The sequence below is a fragment of the Lepidothrix coronata genome, unplaced genomic scaffold, assembly GCF_001604755.1.
Source record: "Lepidothrix coronata isolate B3197 unplaced genomic scaffold, Lepidothrix_coronata-1.0 Scaffold31, whole genome shotgun sequence".
NCBI classification, from domain to species: domain Eukaryota; kingdom Metazoa; phylum Chordata; class Aves; order Passeriformes; family Pipridae; genus Lepidothrix; species Lepidothrix coronata.
The window spans coordinates 1,817,811-1,837,073 of record NW_016690211.1 but is presented as its reverse complement, the minus strand read 5'-3'; the positions used below and the strand labels follow the sequence as shown (position 1 = coordinate 1,837,073).

The window sequence follows — 19,263 nt, the reverse complement described above, 5'->3', positions numbered from 1 at the left end:
TTAATTTCAGCTTAAACAAGCTGCAGTACTGCGTGTAAGTCTAATCAACTTAGTTTTGAGATGTGAGAGACATGTACAGTGAAAGCCTTGAAATCTATTTGTGTTCATAGTTTAAAGTTGTACAATAGGCCCTGGATTTATGTGGCAGGCTAAGATGAACTACAACAGAAGCTTTTAGTGAAATTCGAAAATGAATATTCATGCTGTAACCATGGTTACTGGGTTTTACTCTTCATTGTAATTCAGAATTTTGTATTCAGTCAGCATAACTTAGTCCTGGAGCCTGCCAAGAATGAAACTGGCAGACTGCTAAGGAAACTTTCCTAGTGTTCAGTACCTTGGGAAAGTACAGTCTTAATTCAATGCTGTTCTTAAGCATTTCATTTGCTTATACACTCTGTACTGAGTAATCCCAGAACCAGGGACCAAACTCCAGGATTGCTCCTCTCCATTGCTGTGTTGCTGGACTTCTCTAAACTGAGGCCAAGCCTCAGTGGAGTGATCTTCCTTAGCCTGTGGTTTGGGGGCTCTCCTGGAATTTCAGGCCCCCTTGGACTGAGAGACATTTAAATGTCCAAGTGCTGTCTTTAGCTGCCGAAACTTGTGTAGAAGGACATCTAGTTGAGAGAGAGAAAAATTTCGAACTGTGCATCTCAGTTTCTTGCCAGCATCTGATCAGGCTTGCAGGTAGGCAGTACGTGTAAGAGAAGGAGCCTTGGACAGCCACGCTCAGCAGCTCTGCAGTCTGATAGGCTTTATGCTGACTTTTTCATCCAAATGTGTCAAATGCAGAAGTGTCTGATCTGAGTGTCCCTTTTCTATATGCACCAGTTCCTATGAGATTCAAGCCCACACTTTAGGGTACAAACAAAGAGGCATAATATTTGTGAAGAAATGTTCAGTTCGTAAATGAAAACTAACAGACAGGATTAATTTGCAAGAGTTGGATATATGGGATAAGAACACACTGAATCTGTAGAACTGTCATGCTTCAGTTTTTTTAATGCAGACTTAAATCAGCAGTTACTGGGTTAAGGTAGGAGGATTACTGGTAAAGAGACTACATGTATCATGCTCTTTCCTGAAGACTTCAGGTAGTGGGTTTTTAAGATTTGCAAAGCCACAGGTAGATGCCAAACCTAGAGTTAATTTAAGACTTTTTTTTTGGAAGAAACTGATATCACACTTAATCTCATTGTTTGTTTGTTTTTCCCAAATGTTGAACATAGTTTTTTGTCTGTATGCAAAATTTTTAGGGGTTTTTTGCTTTGTTTTTCTCCCAAGTTGTACTGCTCAGCAAACAAGACTTCTACTTCTCTGTCTAGGTCCTATAATATTAACAAGGTTGCACATCAAGCTGTTGAAGAGATCCTTAAGATCGGTGAGTGAATACTGTGGCATTATTAGCCAAGTTTATATAAACATACTCTTACCTAATTGGGGCTCTTGCTCTTGATTCAACAGCGAAAAAGCGTGGAAGTTTGGATATGCCATTGAACACGGACTTAGTGCAAAAAGGTCAGTGAAAAAGGCAAGATTTCTTTAAAGTGTCTTAACTTTCACCAGTTCATTTTGTTTGTACTCTTAATACTGAGCACTGCTTTCAGTATTCTAGCGCTCCTTCAATAAGAGTATTTTTTTTTGCAAACATTATTTAGGCACATTTGGCAAAAAATTTCTTACTTGATATGAAAACACTTATTTAGGTTTCTGTATATATAGAGATCTTCACGAGAATTTCAGTTCTCCTAAGATTTGAAACACTTTATTTAATACACATACTGAAACACAACATTTAATTACCTGAAGAGGGCTGTTAAGTGTTCATCATGCAGCAGAACTGAAAGGAATATTCTGTAAAAGTAGGGGTTTTTCTGCCTGTGAAGACTATTAAACATCTGTCAAGACTCAATATTCCCTTTTGGTAGAGAAGCCACTGTTTCCTGGAGGAATGGGTGTTTCTGAGAGTAACTAATTTTCCCTGGAAAACCTAATGGCTGATTTCTCTGTTTACAGTAACAAATGATTTCAATGAGTCTCTGCTCTACAGTCCAGAGGAACCAAAGATGTTTTTCAGTGTTCGAGAACCTATTGTAAACAGGGTTTTTTCAAGTAGCCGTCAGCGTGGCTTCTCTTCAAAGTAAGTGTTGGCTGCAGCATTGAACAGTTATTTCATTCTGTGTATGTCAAAAAGTATGAGTAATCCAGGACTTTCCCTTGAAGTGTTTCAACATCCAGTTTGTGTTTTGAGTGGCTTAAGCATTGTTCTCATAACAGCAGGAGGAAAATGTTTCCTAGTTGTGTTATGCCTATTTAATGTTTGATCCATCCGCAGTCTTACAGAATAAAAGGACTTTGCTGTGCTCAGTTTTGAGTGTGTGCCATTTCCCTCACTATGAGACACAGGCACTGACAAACAGGAGTGAATTCAGGAAAGGGCCACTGAGAGAATGAGAAGGCCAGAACACACCGTGTGTGTGTAAAGGAGAGACTCAAAGGGTGCTTTTGTGTGGCCTGGAGGAGGCAAGACTGAGCCAGGAGGAGCCAGTTGCTGTCTTCAGCTGCCAGAGGATGGTTACAGAGGAGACTGAGTTAAACTCGTTTCAGAGCAGAATGTGAGGCAACAGTCATGATTTTATAGGATGTAAGATTCTCATAAAAAAAAGAAGAAAAAATTTTCACAGAGCGAATAGTCAGGTGATAGAACGGGTTGTCCAGAAGTTGTGCTATCACTGTCCCTGGAGAAACTCAAAACTTGACTGGGCAAGGCCCTAAGCAACCTAACCTGTCTTTGAAGTAAAGCCTGCTTTGAGTAGAAGGCTGCCCTTCCAAACTGAATTATTTGGTAATTAATCATTTTAACTTAGGGCACTTGTGCCAGTGGAGGTTTAGATTGAATATTAGGAAAATTTTCTTCATAGAAAGGGATGTCAAGCACTGGAAATTAGTACAGTGAAGTAGCTGCCCAGTGAAGTAGTGGAATCATCTTCCCTGGAAGGGGATCATCATCCCTGGAATTATTTAAAAAACACTTAGGGCCATATTTTTAGTGGTGGGCTTGGTAGTGTTAGTTTAATGCTTGGCCTCAGTAATTTTGCATGTCTTTGCCAATCTAAAGATTCTATGATTTTTGTGGAGCTTGCCACAATTAAATACAAAAATGTACAACTGTTAGTTATATGTTCAGAATAACTGAACATATAAACAATAACATAAACAATTGAAAGCAATACAGTATTTCAGTATTAATTAAATATTAATTCAACCTTTTATTATCAAAACAAATGTCTAAAGGAACTCTGACCCGATGGGGATCCAAATTCTTCTCTTTTTGAGCCAGTGTTACAACAACATTGTATGACCAAGTCATAAAGTTATTCATATTTCTGGAAGATGTGTCTTCCTAAAAATCTAAGTCACTGCATAATTGTTGATTAAACTTTGGATATCAGAACATTGTACAGACCAAGAACTCATTATTTAATAGTGTTCTTGTTCTCTGTATGAAGGGATAAATTTCAATGGTTAATTTTCCTTTAAAGGTAAGTGATGACAAAGGTGGTTAGTAGCTTTATTCTATCTTGTCTGGTTCTAAGAGAGAGGCCTTAAATTTTATAAGCTTAGATTTAAATTTCTTAGCTTTAAGGTAGTGTAGTCAGACTACTATTGACAGCAGTATGCTGCAATACCTATTCATGAAGTTGTCTGACAAGCATTCTGACCTTCACCTTTTGTCTTTGAAATTACTTTCCCTTTTCTCTGAATGATTCATGTAACAAAATAGACTATATTAATTGACTATCAAGCATTGCTAGTTGAAACTGTATGTTTCACTTAACATGAAGACAATGCGTTAGAATCAAAATTAATTGAAAACTTTTCTGTGAAGATTAAAGTAGATGATGATTAAATGGGATAATCAGTAGCTTTTTTTAAAAAAAATATACCTAAACTGCAGCTTTCAACACCAAATATTAAGTTATAGGCTGTTCTCAGACTCTGGGAGCAATTATTTGAACAAGTCTTTCAGTTCTCCCTGGACTCTTTGCTACATCCACACAAAGCAGAGATAACTGGGGGTGGTTCTAGTGCTTGGTACCGTGCTAAATGGTTCTCTAAGTATGTGATTAAGCATTTACTGGCCCATGCAAAAGAAGGGCCAAAAACCAGTCTTATTGTTGAGTGCTTCTGTGAAATACTTAAATGTTTGAGCTGTTTTGTGAAAACTGAGTTGTTGGGTTTTTGCAGAGTCTGTGTCCGTTCCCGCTGTTGGGATGCCTGTATGGTTGTGGATGGAGGAACATCTTTTGAGTTTAATGATGGGGCGATAGCGTCGATACTGATTGACACACAGGATGCACTGTGCACTGTTCTGCTGGAAGAATGAAGGACCCTCGTGTCTTCTGCTGAAACATTTATGGATCCATAGAGGGAAACCATGGGGATATCACAATGCTGCATTATACTGGATGTTGGCTTTTTCAGATGCAAGAGCATTTAGAGGAAGCTTGAAATGCTTTTCATTCCTTTGGGTTGGGGAAACATTAGCCTGATATTTAAGCTGTTTTTGCATCTGGTGTAAAAGAAATGTATCTGAAGTGTTACCTCTAACTTCAGTGAAAATTGACATTTTAACCTGTAAGGCAAACATGAAAGAACAGCCTTTTAAACACAGGTAGTTGGGTTCAAGTATTAAGTCAGTAGCATTAAATATTCAGATGTACAGTTTTTTAGTAACAGTCTGGGACTGAAACTAAGTACCTTCATACATACACTTTTGTAGAAAAGTTGACTGTCGATCTAGCAATTTGATGCAAGGATATATAGGTTTTGGTAAACCATGATGTTGATGTAATAGAAATGGAAACACAAACCTTTTGTATGCTTTTCAAAAATTGTACAACTTTGTAGTTTCATACAATTTGTGGCAATTTTTTTTTTTTGTTCTTCCAGTATTTTTTCTACTTTGTAGGCTTACATCAAAAGTAAAAGTCTGGTTTAGTACATCTTGAATGAGGTAGCTTTTACTTTTTCTGTCTGGCTAGAGAGGGACTTGAAATCCAGAGGTTTTCTTAAGCCCTTCAATGGGAATTTACAAATTATAGAAATCATGTTGAAGTAAGATAGATTCCTTCACTGAGTGGATTAACTGGCAAACAGGTGTTCAGTCACACTAGTGCATGTAGGTGGCTATCATTAAGAAAGATATTTGGCCTTATTAAGTTAAATAGTTTGAAATATTAGGTTATGAATTTCTTATAATTGAAGAAGAATGAGATATCCTGTGTACTAGGAGTTGGAGCACAAGTTAATACCTATGTCTTCCAGTTTTCTCACCATATGTTTTTACCTTCCTCAGAAAGTTCCAATCCTGTGCTGAATTCTACTGATATTTAACTGGCAACAAATGAATTTTACATGTACTCTGCTCATGTTAGGTAAGCAAGTTGATAATAGAAAAACAAAGTTCTGATTATAGAAGAGGAAGTGACTTTTTTAATAATGTTTTGGAGAAACTGTAAACTGTGACTGCCTTTTAAATCTGTGCTGATAATTGCATAGAAGAGAGAGGGCAGAATTTGACAAAGTTAATATTCCTACAGCATGAACTTTTCTACTACATGACTTGAAAAAAGTATGTTTTGTCCTGTCTACTACAGATTAGCTTCCAAAAGTGAGTTTTCTTTAAACTGCTTTTGAACGGAGAGACTTCTGTAACAGATGTTCTCAGGTGTAATGGAAATGTTCTCCACTGTGGCCAATCAGTATATTTACTGCCACTTGCAAAACGTGAACTGCTCTTTATAGGTGGAGGAAGTAGATAAAGGATTTTTTCTTCTATGACTTGAGTGAATACAAAATGAAAACATACTTTAGAGGAAATTGATTTGACCATTCAGTTCTAGGAAAATGTGATACTGATGGAGATTTCTGAATAAGCTATCACTGTGTACATTTTACCTTTTAAGTGTGTTGCAAAGTGAGTTATTTACACTGTTTGGCTATCATGATTGCACAGCCAGAGGGGAAAAAAAAGTAGCCAAATAAGTTTTCAAAACTTGCTAAGTTCAGGAGCTACCAGAATAAAGCCTTTAATGTCTAAAAAAAAATCTGCAAAACTTGTCTAAAGGTAAAGATGCAAAAGACTAATCTTTCTAAGGTTGTGTGCACACAAACTAGGGCGTTTTAGTTGTCACTCCATCAGTAACCAGTTAAGGATGGTTTATGTGCCTCTACCTAGTACACCAGTCAATATTCTGTTAAACCCCCAAACCCACCAATGCCATTAATGCTAATTTATTACTTCCTAGGACTTTGCCACTGTTAGATCAGATTTAGGTATTGAACACCTGCATAGACAAATTATGTCAGAAATGTCATCCCCTGCTTATTTAGGTATTTGTGTGCTGTAATGTTTTAATGGAGACTGATTAGTCTGATCAGTAAGCATACCTCTTAAACACCCCTGCCATTCCTTATTATGAATGTCAAGACTAAAAGACAATGTTTTCAGGCCTGACAGATCCAAATTATGATCTTGTTTAGGACTTAGTAAGTTTTCACAAATTCCTAACTTAGTGAAATGGAAGCCTGACTTACTCATGAGTGGCCTCTACTGGTTTTGTCTATAATTTAATTGCACTTCTGTTGAAGCATTTACTGGTGAATGCTTAAGTTAATTAGGATGATTCAGAAATTTATAGTAAATGAGAAGCAGCTACCTTTTTTATTGAAGAACGGTAGAATACTTTTTAAGGATCCTTTATTGCAAGGGATTACAGTACAATTTACCTGGTAGACAGTATTCCATGACAGGACAGAGTATTGGTTTAACACTGATTTAATCTGCATGGACTGGCGGTGATCTTTGCACCTCTTCTACCTGCTGAGTCAAATCCATGGTCTTTTCATTTAGTGCCAGTCCACATGGTGTTCTGCTAAACTAGACCTGTCAATCTTTGCCTTTTTTTTTTTTCTCCTCTCCACGTGGTGTTTATACATTATGTAATAAAAATGAAAAGGTTAATTGATAAATGAAGCTCTCCTGTGCCTTATTTCGACTTTCAAAAGTGTTTCATGCACTCAGCTTCTTCTGTTATTGTTCAGGTTCTTTTAGTGGTTTGTAAGCCTTCATGCTTTTAGGTATAATGCAGAGACTGCTATGTAGCAGTTTTTGGTATGAATTGCACAGAGTGAGAAAATAATAAGAGGTCAGTGGTGCACCTTAACCCCAGGGACTTCCACTGTGTGTCTGCTACAGCTGCCACCGTAACCAACAGATGGGTGATAGTCCAACACTGAACCTGGTAGTTGAAAGTAGTTCAGGACTATTCCATCTAGCTAAACCCATACTCCTGTCCCAATTCTGTACATGGTTTTAAAGGACAGTCTAGTAAATGCTAAATGTATTCATGATAACACCCTGTCCTCTAAAACACCAGTTTACACATTGGTTGGGTAAATTCCCCTCTTTGTAACCCTTTACACAAAGTTGGGGGGAAATTAGGGAAAGCATTCTCCCATTAATCAGTCATTTTGTACAACATAGCAATTTCTTAGATATTTATTAAATGCAACAGAAGGTGCATGGAGTTACATTGTGCACAGGGAGAAGTATTTATGGTAGCACTAAGCTGCATAGATTTACTTTCTTCCTTGAAGTAATTTAAGGCTTAAAACTAAGGCAGCAAATGGTGAAGCAGTAGAATATCCAAATTCCCTTACTTCTCCAGTTTTCACAAGGTATGTTGCCCATTAACATCTTTGTAAGGGACACAAGCCCATTAAAGAATCAACTGTTACTTACACTGTTAAACTGAATAAAAACCAAAACAACTTAAAACATATTAGCATGATAATGTGTTTTATTTACTGTACTCTAGAAAGTCAAATTAAATATCAAATTCTAGTACTCATACAATCTTCCCACAGTAAGTAAGGTGTTCTGCATCACCAGATAATTAATACCTGAATGCTTTTCTTCAGACTGCAATAGGAAAAACTGTACCTAACGCAACAGCCCTGCAGTAATGCCGTAGGGTACTCTTAAACATCCATTAATAAATTCACCTGCTTGCTGACTGTATTCATGTGAAAAACAACAGCATATTTATGCCCTACACAGGGTCCAAGTTCTGTCCTAGAACTTATCGGATAGAACACCTTTTGGAACATTCTAGCCTGAAGCACAAGGACCCTGATAATAGATGCAGATGAAAGTTTCAGTTAAAGTCATTACTTGTCCCTATCCTTTTATTTGGTTTGGTTTTTTTAAATTTTTTTGGACAGTTACTCAGCTTTTTCTATGACTTTAAAAAAAAAAAATCCACACCGGACAACAGTGGTTAGTGATACAGATACAAAAAGTGAAGTGCTACTACAAACATAAACTATTACAAAAGAAAATTGATGTTTCTTGCTAGCACCAAAGCATCTCTTCCCTCCAGCATTCTTATGCTGCAGTTCCATGTTTTGGTTTTTTGGTCATATCTAGAACCATTTGAGCCCTCCTCCTGCAATATTTTTACCACTATTATCAGTTGCAATTGAAAGATCTTGTTCTTTGGAGGAAATTTTATCTGAGATCAGACTCACAGAAGCTATACTAAGGTTCTGTAACATTTAATCAGAAAACCTAGCACTACTACATGAAACCAGCATGGATAACCAACATCTATTTTTACAACTGCTAATTCTGAATGGGCTTCTCAGACTGTATTTTGCTAGCAGCGCACAATACTGAAGACAAAAGTATCATTTGTGGCCTGCTAAGTAAAAAACTTTACTGTAGCTCCTTTATGCTGCCTCCTAACTTGTACGGTATTGAGCTCTCTTAGCTGCTTTAGTGTAGACATCCCCAAGTTACTGTTTTCAAGTTTGATTAATTCAGACTTAGTCCTCTGTTATGCTCAGAGCTTCTCCTCTTACTGTGCATTTTGTTCAATTAAGTAGTTGAATAGGTTTAATCTCTTATTCACTCTGAGCTCTGCAAATTCCTTTATAAACCTTATTAAGATACCTAGCACCTCTGCAAGCTGTTCCAGGAGTTAAGGAACAGCTTGCAAAGGTTAACTAAGAGGAATTAACTCTTCCAGGAGTTAACTGGAAGTTTTTCAAAGATCCCCTGTATAAAGAAAAAAAAAAAAGCCTGAAAAATTCTACAATTGCTCACAGATCATCAGATCTCTAAAGGCTTGAAGTACAAACTGCTAAAAAATACTATGAAACATCATTAAGGTGTAAGACCAAATTAGAATGCTTTTTACAATAACAGTACTATGATTAGAGGTGCTCCAGCACTTTGTTTCTTAAGAAGCTTCAATGCACAGTGTGTCCATTGCATCCAGTGCACTGTACATATCATAAGAAATTAGGGTTTCTCAGTGTCAATCTGCATTTGATTCCCCAAATCTCATGGTCCTTTTTGCTGCCAACAGTTGGCCTTGCAATGGGTGTAAAGTGTGAACGATTGATCTTCACTGCAGGCAGTGCCTCCTCTAGGAGCTGCAGGGAGCTGTCAGTCACTATCCCAAACACCTGAAGAGTCTTCAGCGTTTGAATTTCACCAAGTTCTCTAGAAAAATATGAAATTAATCATGAAACTAAAAACATTTTTTTTCTTTTTTTTCAGTCTGTACCCAAGCTAGAGAACTCCATTTCTGCTAATTTTTAGAAGAGGGTAACTACTTAAACACATTTAATTGAAACTAGTTCTCTGTCCTGATACTTCATGAAACTGGATGAATATATTATTTTTTGCTGATCTCTCTCTCACAGATTGAAAACCAACTGGTTCTTCCCCTTTCATTTCCCTGGACTTAACAATTTAGAACAAGTGGAAGAAATTGCCCCAGATGAAGTTTCAGGGTATGGTTCAGAGGAAACAAGCCCCTAGGTACTATCAGTTTCCAATTTGTGGCAATGTTTTGGTACATATCCAGCCCTGGCTTGATTGCTTTACATTTTCCCTATCATTATATGAACTGTGTATCTTACTGGACAAAGTAAAAAGGCTCAGGCACATGCTGCTACAGGAAAGGTTCTTCAGATGCATATTTTTAATAGTCTTGTTCCACTCACAATCTTTTTTCTTGTTGTTGACCATCCTTTGGATTGACATCCTTCCTTAAAGTATTGAGATTGAAAGCTTCCATGCTAATAAAAGGCAGGAAAACCCCCACAAACAAGTAACTCTAAGTGTTTCAGCTGCAATCAATAACTAATAAAGGTGCTCACAAAAATATACAGAGGTTAGCTAGTCAACAGGTACTGTCAACTCTGCCAGCTTTTCCAAATCTTGCTGCACAGTCGGAAGTCCAGGACTGACATCAATACTGGTCACTGGCAGGACTGGAAACTCCAGTTCCAGTAATGAGTAACATTGGTAGAATCCCACTAATGCATGCATGGAGCAGCCAGTTCCATGAGTGCAGACTGATATCACTGAGAGATTATCTCAGACACCTTTGGTTCCAGTCTGGATTCTCAAAAGGTACATGCTCCAGCAGACCTAGAGCTATAGCAGCTATCCATGCTATAGCAGCTTATTTTATCTCAGTTTTATTCACAATTCCTCACACCAGTAAGCTTTTCAAAACAGTACGTGCAATTCTAAACCTAAAATAAAGCAAGTTTAAATTAACTTACCCTCTGCATGAGTAGCAAACCAAAACTATCGGAGATTACTTACATCAAGGCAGCAGGTGATATCTGATAACATCGACTAAGACAAAGATGTTGGAGGAACATGAGTTGCCGAAAATACTGGAAGCACTCAGGCTTTAACATCATGCTGTCACTGTACAGAAGAGCACATTAAATAAAGGCTGAGGTATAAAGCAGCAGTAAATTTGGTATTTCCAAAATTCAGCCCAAGAAATTTAATAAACATCAACTTCTATCACTAAAGTATGGTTTTGCTCAATATAGAAGCAACCCATCTCTAGTGTATACGTGCTGTGAGGGGAGGAATTTTGATTATCACTGAAGGGCAAGTGAAGCAGAAGTTTCTCTTCACACAGATACTCTGCAGCAGAACTCCTGCCAAGAATAGACAAGTTCTTCACAAGAGAGATTTCAAAATACTGTCATTGACTAGGTCAAAACCAAAATACACCCTTCTTTTTACTGTTATGTAGCCAAGTAACTAATTTATATCAGAGAAGAATTAAACTCTCTCTAGGATGCTTGGCTCATAAACTGTAGGCATCTAAATGCTTTCCTCCATTCCACCTATCAACTACCCTCACTTGCTAGTTAATAAATCCTGTAGGTATATAATATTGTCCTAGTTAGGACAGCTGAGTTCATCATGGTATGGGTGTAACCCAAAACTGTGTATTCTATAGCCTTCCATGCCATTTCCCAGAAACTGTTGTCAATAGACTATTAGCACCTCTGCCCATAAGAGCCTGACTCCTCAGGCTATAAACTAGGTGTTAAGAGGCCTGTGAGATAGGAGGATGCTCTTACCTTTTATGGCAATAGACTATTTGCACCCTCTGCCCATAAGAGCCTGACTCCTCAGGCTATAAACTAGGTGTTAAGAGGCCTGTGAGATAGGAGGATGCTCTTACCTTTTATGGAACTCCCTGAGGGAAGAACTGACCATTCCTGCCTGAACTGGAGAATATATAAACCTGGAGTTTCAGAACTTTTCAACCACTCGTGGGATCCAGAAGGAAGACTGCAGCTCATCGCTCTCAACCTCAGCTGGACTGCAATCACCGCTTCTGACCAGAGTGCAACAGCTCTCCCACCAGCAGGTTTTTCCCCTCTCCCTTTACTTTGGACTCAAGCGGGGCCCAGGGAACACCACTTTGTTCATGCCCCCAAGGTACTGGGTTATACATTTGGGTTTTGTGGGTTAAGACCAATTGTTTGTTTGTATGATTGTACTTACTCTATTATTTTAATAAATTGTTATTCTGATTTTATAATCTCTCCTTTGAGTTGGGTTCATTACCCCTGCTGGTTAACTCTTAAACCAGCACAAATATTTATGATGAGATAGCAAAGAAATCTTCAAGTTAGTTACCTACTCCAGATTAGGTCATGCCAGATAGCAAATCTTTTGTAGTTTTAGCCTAGGTAGTATTTTCTGGTTGTGCAGTGCTGTGCAATCATGTATTACTGCTAATCCCCTGAGCCATAAGGATTTAAGGACTAGCTGCACAGATCTTACCTGAGATCTAAATGGACAAGAAAAGGACATCTTTCCACCAGTGTTTTCACATCTGAAAAGAGTCACACAGAGTCAGTCCACCTTTCAGTAACAAGATGAACACGCTTTATACAGCCTACTCACTTCCATTTATGTTCATTTGTTTCTTCTCTACTAGAACTCCACAACTAAAGCTCAACTTTTTGTTTAAAAGATTCGTGCTTAAGACAGCATACAGACTGCCTATCAAGATACCTTACATGGACTTCTTTTAATCCTCAGCAAAGGAGATACATTTAGTTCAATGAAGTGTCCCTAAAAGTCAGTTGCACCACCAACTCAGCAAGGGAGTAATTCAAGTGATATTTCTGTGAAATCTACCAAGACATAGTAATGGTGAGATGCCAGAAATAATTACATGTAGTGAAAAAGTAACAGAAATTTTCCACACATCAAATACCCTTTCAGAGCACCAAGTTTAGGCATCCTTATTTTTACCTACAGAAAGTTCTTTCCTCATGACAAAATTATAGTTTTCCTGATTTAAACTGTAAATTCTTGAGACCTTTTCATTGTGTGCAAATAGCATTGACTCACCTGTGGCTCAGATGTCACCTAAAAGCCACTGTTATTAGCAAGGTGCTAAACAACATGCAAGAAAGCTTTGGTATTTAAGAATTCATGTGCAAAAACTAAAGAAAACAATACCTAAATGATGATGATTAATGTGCTATTCAAGTCTTATGGCATATCTATTGCACTGAAACAGAGTAAAGTCACTCAGTGTTTGGCAAATAGAAGAGGTTGGCACGTTGTCTCTAATGGTCCAATCAATAGAAGGTTTAAATTCTTGATGTGAAGGAGATTATGTAGCATATTTGTTTGTGGGTTTGGGATTGAGATAAGATTTGCATATTTCCTCACAAGGAGAAGACATATCGAGGTCTGTGTGATGTTAAAAGAGAAATAAGAGAGGTCACCACTGACATGTTAGCTAGTGCCCTACTGTCAAATTCATTCATTGAGAAAATTAATTTCTCTTTAGCACCAAAGCAATATCAGTCCTTATCTACGCTCTTGTTAGTTTTGTTGTACCCTCTCCCTAAATCTAGATTTATCTGCATTTTCTATTACTCTCCAACTTTACACAACTATTCCTCCAAGAACCATTAGCAAGCAAATAGTTAAATATTGATTATTGAGATTATTTGCCTTTCGATTAACTGGCATCTGTATGTTGGTCTCAAACTCAAGCAGTTACTGTGACTTTTCTCCTTTGGAAGATGCCTTCAGCAGCCACAACAGTAGAAGCCTTAAGAAAGCTCCAGGAACAGTATCTGGAAGGCCAACTCACAGCGAAATACCAAGTCCGGCTTCCAGGACTTACTTCAGAAGTAAGGGCTATACCTTTAAACTGAAGATGAAATGAGCTTTCACCTGATTCTTTTTAAATTCAGAAGAAAAATCATCTCACCCTTCTTGTCTGAGCTAGAAATATGAGTAAGATTCTGACATCAACAACTTCATGCTATACAGAGCATAAAATCAGTGTTAGTACATGATTTTTCTATACACAGAGTGGATGCCAACCAGAAGAAAATATAAAGCCTGCTGCTTTATCCCACAATGGGATAAAGATTTCTCATGCTGCTATTTACCTGCTATTTGTAGATTCTCTCTGTATCCACTTAAATTTAATTGGGTGACTTCTGAAGTAACATGACTGACTGCTGCTTTGACATGTGTGGCTGTGAAGGCACACCAGGACAAGTTCAGCTCCTCCAGCCTATTTACAAATGAACAAAGAGTTGTTAACAAGAATGAAATGCAGTTCAAGTTCTGATATTTTCTATTACAGTTGATACTTTTAAAGGAAATACTTGTAACACGCCTACTACCAAGTTCCTGTATTCATGAGTAGAAATTCTGCTATGACAATGATTAAGCACTTATTAATGGAGCAGGTTACCCAGCAGAATCTGTCTTTGGATATTTTCAAGATCCAACCAGAGAAAGTCCTCATCAACCTGGCCAGTGCTAATTTTAGATCCTGATCTGGGCAAGGGGTTAGAGTGACTTCCCAAAGCCAGTTCCATCTGGAATGATTCACTATCTTAGGAAGTGGAGTCTCTCTCCAAGGACTGCCACAGGGAGACACTGTCTTTTCATCAGAGTTTGTGACCTGAATCTGTTACTACTGAACAGATGGTCACATTGAAAGGAAAAAACACTATCCATCATTAGCACTGGTCAGATGACCAATTAATCCTAATTAGCATAAAATACTTTATAGTTTTATATAAACATTGGTCATGCTGTGAGCTTAACTCTCTTTCTGTGCTTGATTACCTATAGTTTATCACCATGGGGCTGGATGAAGTATTGTTCTGTGTGCAGGTGGTGTAGCTGTAACCAGAGGACAAAGACACAAGGAATGCACAAGTACAGCATTTAGCTGGCAATCTCTACATAAATGAAAGAACAGTTAAATTGCCACTAGCATTCCCAGGATCGGGTTTGCCATCTGCTATTCACTGTGCACTGCACAGACTGCCATCCTCTAAAGAGCTCATGATCCAAGTAACCAGACTAAGCAACAAGAAAGATTAAGGCTTTGGCTGTCCACTAACTTGCAATTTGATTAAAAAAACATGCTTTTGCAAAAGGAAAGATTAAGTACGTTGTCTCACATATCACAGGAAGTCAGCAGAAAGATTGGGATATAAATCCCAGACTCACTGGGGCTCAGTTCAATGACTTCCTGCCAGCAGATGGTTTAATCTCTGAAGAGCTGTAAATCTGAACACAGTGCTTCATGAACTAGAAGGTTACTGAAGGATTATTCTACCATGGAAAGGCACAGTCTTCTCTGGCATTCATACTGTACTCTGATTGCAAAGAGAGCTCTGGGATTCCACTTTCCAGTTTCAAAACACACACTTTCACTTTGTGAGAATCGCATACTGGTTTTGTTAAGAAAATCAAATTTACAGGATATGAAAGGGACAAAAGTGGGGTTTATCCACCAACAAGGATGATTAAGGAAAAACTACCAAAATGCATCTTTGCTATTACGGAAGAAAATAGCTTGATGGAGAGAAACTATCTGACTATTCCGCTAATATTCAACTGTTAGGCATTTAGGAACAGAAACAAGCACATAAAAAAAAGGTGTTAGATACAAGTATAACTGGGAGGCCCAAGGAAAAAAATAAAAAGGATCCTTTTTCTCAGAAACAGCAGTAAGCAGGAACAGCAAAAACTGGTTTTGTCTTACCCAGAGCAGCTGCTCAACATCATCTCCAAGGCTTCTGCAGAGAACCCTGAGCACCCACAAAGGTTTAGTCTTATCAAATTGGGATTCCTAGCAATGCTCCTGGGGAGGGAAAAAAAAAAGTCTGATAAAATTTAAATGTTGGAACATCGCTGGCATTGCTAGGATGTGCGATTATTTTTAAGAGCTAGGATCCCAGGCACTAGTGACTCACTAAACAGGCAGTACTGCATCTTTAATCAACTGACAAACCTGAGTCACTAAGGGTCTCAACTCTGTACTTGCTAAATCAAAGCACAACATTGAAAGGGATAACTGTCTATTTAGTTGACATTCCTGACAAATCTGCACGTTTATAAACTACCAAGTTTACAAGGAAAAGATTTCTTTTCACCACCTGTTGTATGCCAATAAACACATACCATAGCTTATCAGAAATGACTATGCCTCAACAAAAGACAAAGCAACAGTCCCATTTCTGATGTCATCCCTCTGCAAGACGGAGGTCATTCTACAACAAAACATGTCCAAATAGCATCCCCGAACACATTTGTTTGCAAGACTAGAGCAGACATGCATTTGGCAAAACCTGGAAAAACTCACGTGCAGTATCTACATTTGTACATAAGGCAATAAAATTCCATCATTAATGCTTGATGAGTATGCAGTTTTCACATAGTTTTCACCTGGTATCAAAAGCCAAACTATATTGATTTGAGTCTGGTTCCCCCTCTCTGGAGTGAGGAAGGCATCAGAAAGCAGGACAGCCAGAATCTCTGCCATCTGACCTATGGTCCTGGCACCTCCACAATCACCTAATGTGACTGAACAGGAGGCTGACTGCACACCCAAGAGTGTCTTTTCAGTACAACCAAAAAAAAAGTTCACCTGCTTGACAGAATCTGTAATTTTCCACAACCTCAGAGTGAAGTTCAACAAAGAAGTGAGCAATAGCGCAGAAGCACAATGAGCATCTGGTGGTAGAGCCACCCAGAGCCCTTAAAATAGAAGAGAACCTGTATACCAAACACACAGTTCTCTTGGGAGCACAAAAATGGGAAAATAAAAGTAGTTCTGCTGTGCAGCTTGGATGTGGGAACAGCCAATCGACACAAACCCTAGAGAGGAGCAGTTTCTCCAACCTCCTCCTACTCTGGGGAATTTTTGGAAAAAAAATGGCACCAAGACACATTTTTCTATAGGGGTGTTTCATCTTCACCTCATCTCTTGGAAGGTAGGAACAGGCAGCTCATCTAGCCTGCCAGCTTGCTCTGTTCGGTGCTTAAAACTGGCCATTTCAATAGACTTCACGAGGAACAACTCTCCACTGCATTCTTTCATTAGCCTGCACAAAACGATGGCACAAAACAGAAGGTATTTCCAGAATATTTCCAAACATGTCACTCACTTGATGATGTTGTCAGAAAGCACTAGTCCCTCCAAGCTGAGGTTCTGCAGTCTTTCACACAGACAAAGAATACTCTGGAGATCTGCAACAGAGATTGTGCAGTTTGACAAATCCAGGTACTGCAGTCTGAGAAGTCTAAGGAAAAAAAAAAAAAGGAAAAGGTCAAGTTATTAAAATTGCATTAAAACAGGCTTCACAAATATATCCCACACGCTAAAACCATACAAACTTGCACAAACTAGTTCTACTGTTGTGTTCAGCTGCACATTGAGTATATGACTAAGCTCACTGGGCCTACTGCTAAGCTACCAGACAAAACTGCAGAACTCATATTCCAGGCATTCACAATTCCTCATAACACCTGAAAGTCTACCCTGCTGCAGTTAAATAATTTTTTTTGAGTGTCGTGTCCCATATAAAATGCTGGAGATGGTGACAATTCTTGGTTCTACAAGAAATGAACCAAGAAATGGTTCTGCAAGTGCCTTATAACACTCAATGCTTTAAAAAAATCACATTGGGTTGGTTTTAAATAGCTGACAGGTGAATGCAGATTCTCCTGTTCCAAAACATGTCTAACCACTGATCAGCACTTCCACAGGCCACAGACAGCACAAATACTGCTACTGGTTGCTACTACCTTAAAACCAAAACTACACAGAAAAACTGTGAATATTTGAGACAGGGTTTCAGGATCCAGAACATGCAGAAAAGGTCTTACTCGGTTGTTTTAAACAATGGATTTCCAATACAGGCTCTTGGGCAGCGGAATACAGTAACACCTGCGGGCAGCAAGTGTCCAAGCACTCCTGGCAGCAGATTCCCACCAGTCAGATCAAGAGTCTGCCAGAGAGATTCATCGAACCTGAGGTATAGAATTTTACTTGTTAGTGAGTTCAAAAGGGTCACAACAACCACAGGAAGTTTTCAGTGTCAAAAAAAAGACTGAGAGGAGGGAAAACTATTTAATAGACTATATTAATGTTAAAATACGTGAAGCATCTTTTGATTATACATCCATATAACCCACCTATGGCATAAACTGAATTATACATGAATAAACAAAGTTACAACCATATCATTTAACAGTCCATGGAAATGAAAGTTTCTTTAGTACTAAATTATGAGAAATAATACTTACGAAAGACGATGCCATCTCTTGCAAATCACTGAAACTCTTAGCAAGTCCTTTAGGGGCAAATATGCAAAGATTGCCAAAAGTAATTCATCTGGAAGCGCATCCAGAGAAACACCTTTAGGGAAAGAGCAAAACACACTCTGGTTAAAGCTGGTTCATTCTTGCCTGCTGATCAGATGCCTTGTTTGGTTTGGCTGTTAAAAGCACTTCTACAACCTCTCTAGGCTATACAAACATCAGCCCACTATTTGTCCCCCTTTCAGCTCTTCAGTGTAGGAAGATATTATTACCATCTCTGCATAGTCATGCCTGGCAGATGCAAAAGTTCCCATAATATCAACTCTCTATACGTACTAAAGCCATGGAAAAACAATTTTACTGATAAAAATTACAATAATCATTATTCACATACTCATTTGGGAAACAAGAGCATCTTAGTTACTGCTTTTCTATTCTAAGGCTTGTGTGATCCTCTTTTATTTTTTTCCCTCCTGAAATGCCCACTCTTCCTATGCATGCATGGGTCCCAGAAGGGAGCTCAAGGTGAGCTATGCTTTTGTGTGATACACAGAAAAAATCAGGTACTACAAACTGCTCCCTAAAACAGGCATGCTATCTCCACCTCAAGAATTATCTGAAAGGATGTGGTACAATCTCAGCTTCTCACAAGTAGATACAGGGCTCCAGAAGGTGTTGCAATTCACATCAGAAATTTCTGGGTGGTGAAGCTCAGCTACAGCTGCCTATGACCCAGCACTCAGTCTTATTTAAAAACAGGGTTGTCTTAGGCCGTTCCCACCTTCCATATGATAGCCTAGTGTCTGGAGAGAGCTGCTTATTTATTTTGCATCCCATACTCACTCATACTGAAAACACATTTTGACACCAGGGAAAGGAACCCAGCATCTTATAACCCCTTCAAGTGTCCAAGGTCTTCAGGTTATACTCCTGCTCTTTTCCCTGCCAGTCCCTTTATGGCCCAACAGCCAGTTCCTAACCCAGCAGAGAGTGCCCCTGTCCAAGCCATGGGCTGCAGCTTTTCCAGGAGTATGCCACAGGAGATGGTGTCAAAGGCTTTGCTGAAGTCCAAGTAGACACATCCACAGCCTTCCCCTCATCCACCAGGCGGGTCATCGGATCATAAAAGGAGATCAGGTTGGTCAGACGGGACTTGTCCTTCCTAAACCCCTGCTGGTTGGGTCTGATCCCTTTTCCATCCTGTAGCTGCTGTGGGACTGCACTCAGGATGATCTGCTCCATACCCTTGCCAGGCACTGAGG

The 19,263-nt window shown here is 38.7% G+C and overlaps 2 protein-coding genes across 5 annotated transcripts in view; one reads left to right on the top strand and one right to left on the bottom strand.

The window, feature by feature from the left end:
* NADK2 (NAD kinase 2, mitochondrial) overlaps nt 1-8,054 on the top strand; it is a 17,915-nt gene extending 9,861 nt beyond the window's left edge. The window contains exons 8-11 of one of the 2 annotated variants that reach the window (XM_017811223.1): nt 1,326-1,381; nt 1,465-1,518; nt 2,017-2,140; nt 4,249-8,054. In XM_017811223.1, coding sequence (XP_017666712.1) covers nt 1,326-1,381; nt 1,465-1,518; nt 2,017-2,140; nt 4,249-4,387 — 373 coding nt within the window. In that variant the 3' untranslated portion in view covers nt 4,388-8,054. Of the gene's footprint in view, nt 1-1,325; nt 1,382-1,464; nt 1,519-2,016; nt 2,364-4,248 lie in introns of those variants that run through there. The other variant, XM_017811222.1, reaches the window with a different exon arrangement.
* Nucleotides 1-19,263, bottom strand: part of SKP2 (S-phase kinase-associated protein 2, E3 ubiquitin protein ligase) — a 25,480-nt gene that overhangs the window by 1,874 nt on the left and 4,343 nt on the right. For 2 of the 3 annotated variants that reach the window (XM_017811220.1, XM_017811218.1), the window contains 8 exons: nt 17,987-18,098; nt 17,567-17,710; nt 16,846-16,980; nt 15,441-15,539; nt 13,822-13,949; nt 12,185-12,236; nt 10,691-10,798; nt 9,292-9,574 (listed from right to left, as the gene is read on the bottom strand). In XM_017811220.1, coding sequence (XP_017666709.1) covers nt 9,361-9,574; nt 10,691-10,798; nt 12,185-12,236; nt 13,822-13,949; nt 15,441-15,539; nt 16,846-16,980; nt 17,567-17,710; nt 17,987-18,098 — 992 coding nt within the window. In that variant the 3' untranslated portion in view covers nt 9,292-9,360. Of the gene's footprint in view, nt 1-9,291; nt 9,575-10,690; nt 10,799-12,184; nt 12,237-13,821; nt 13,950-15,440; nt 15,540-16,845; nt 16,981-17,566; nt 17,711-17,986; nt 18,099-19,263 lie in introns of those variants that run through there. The other variant, XM_017811221.1, reaches the window with a different exon arrangement.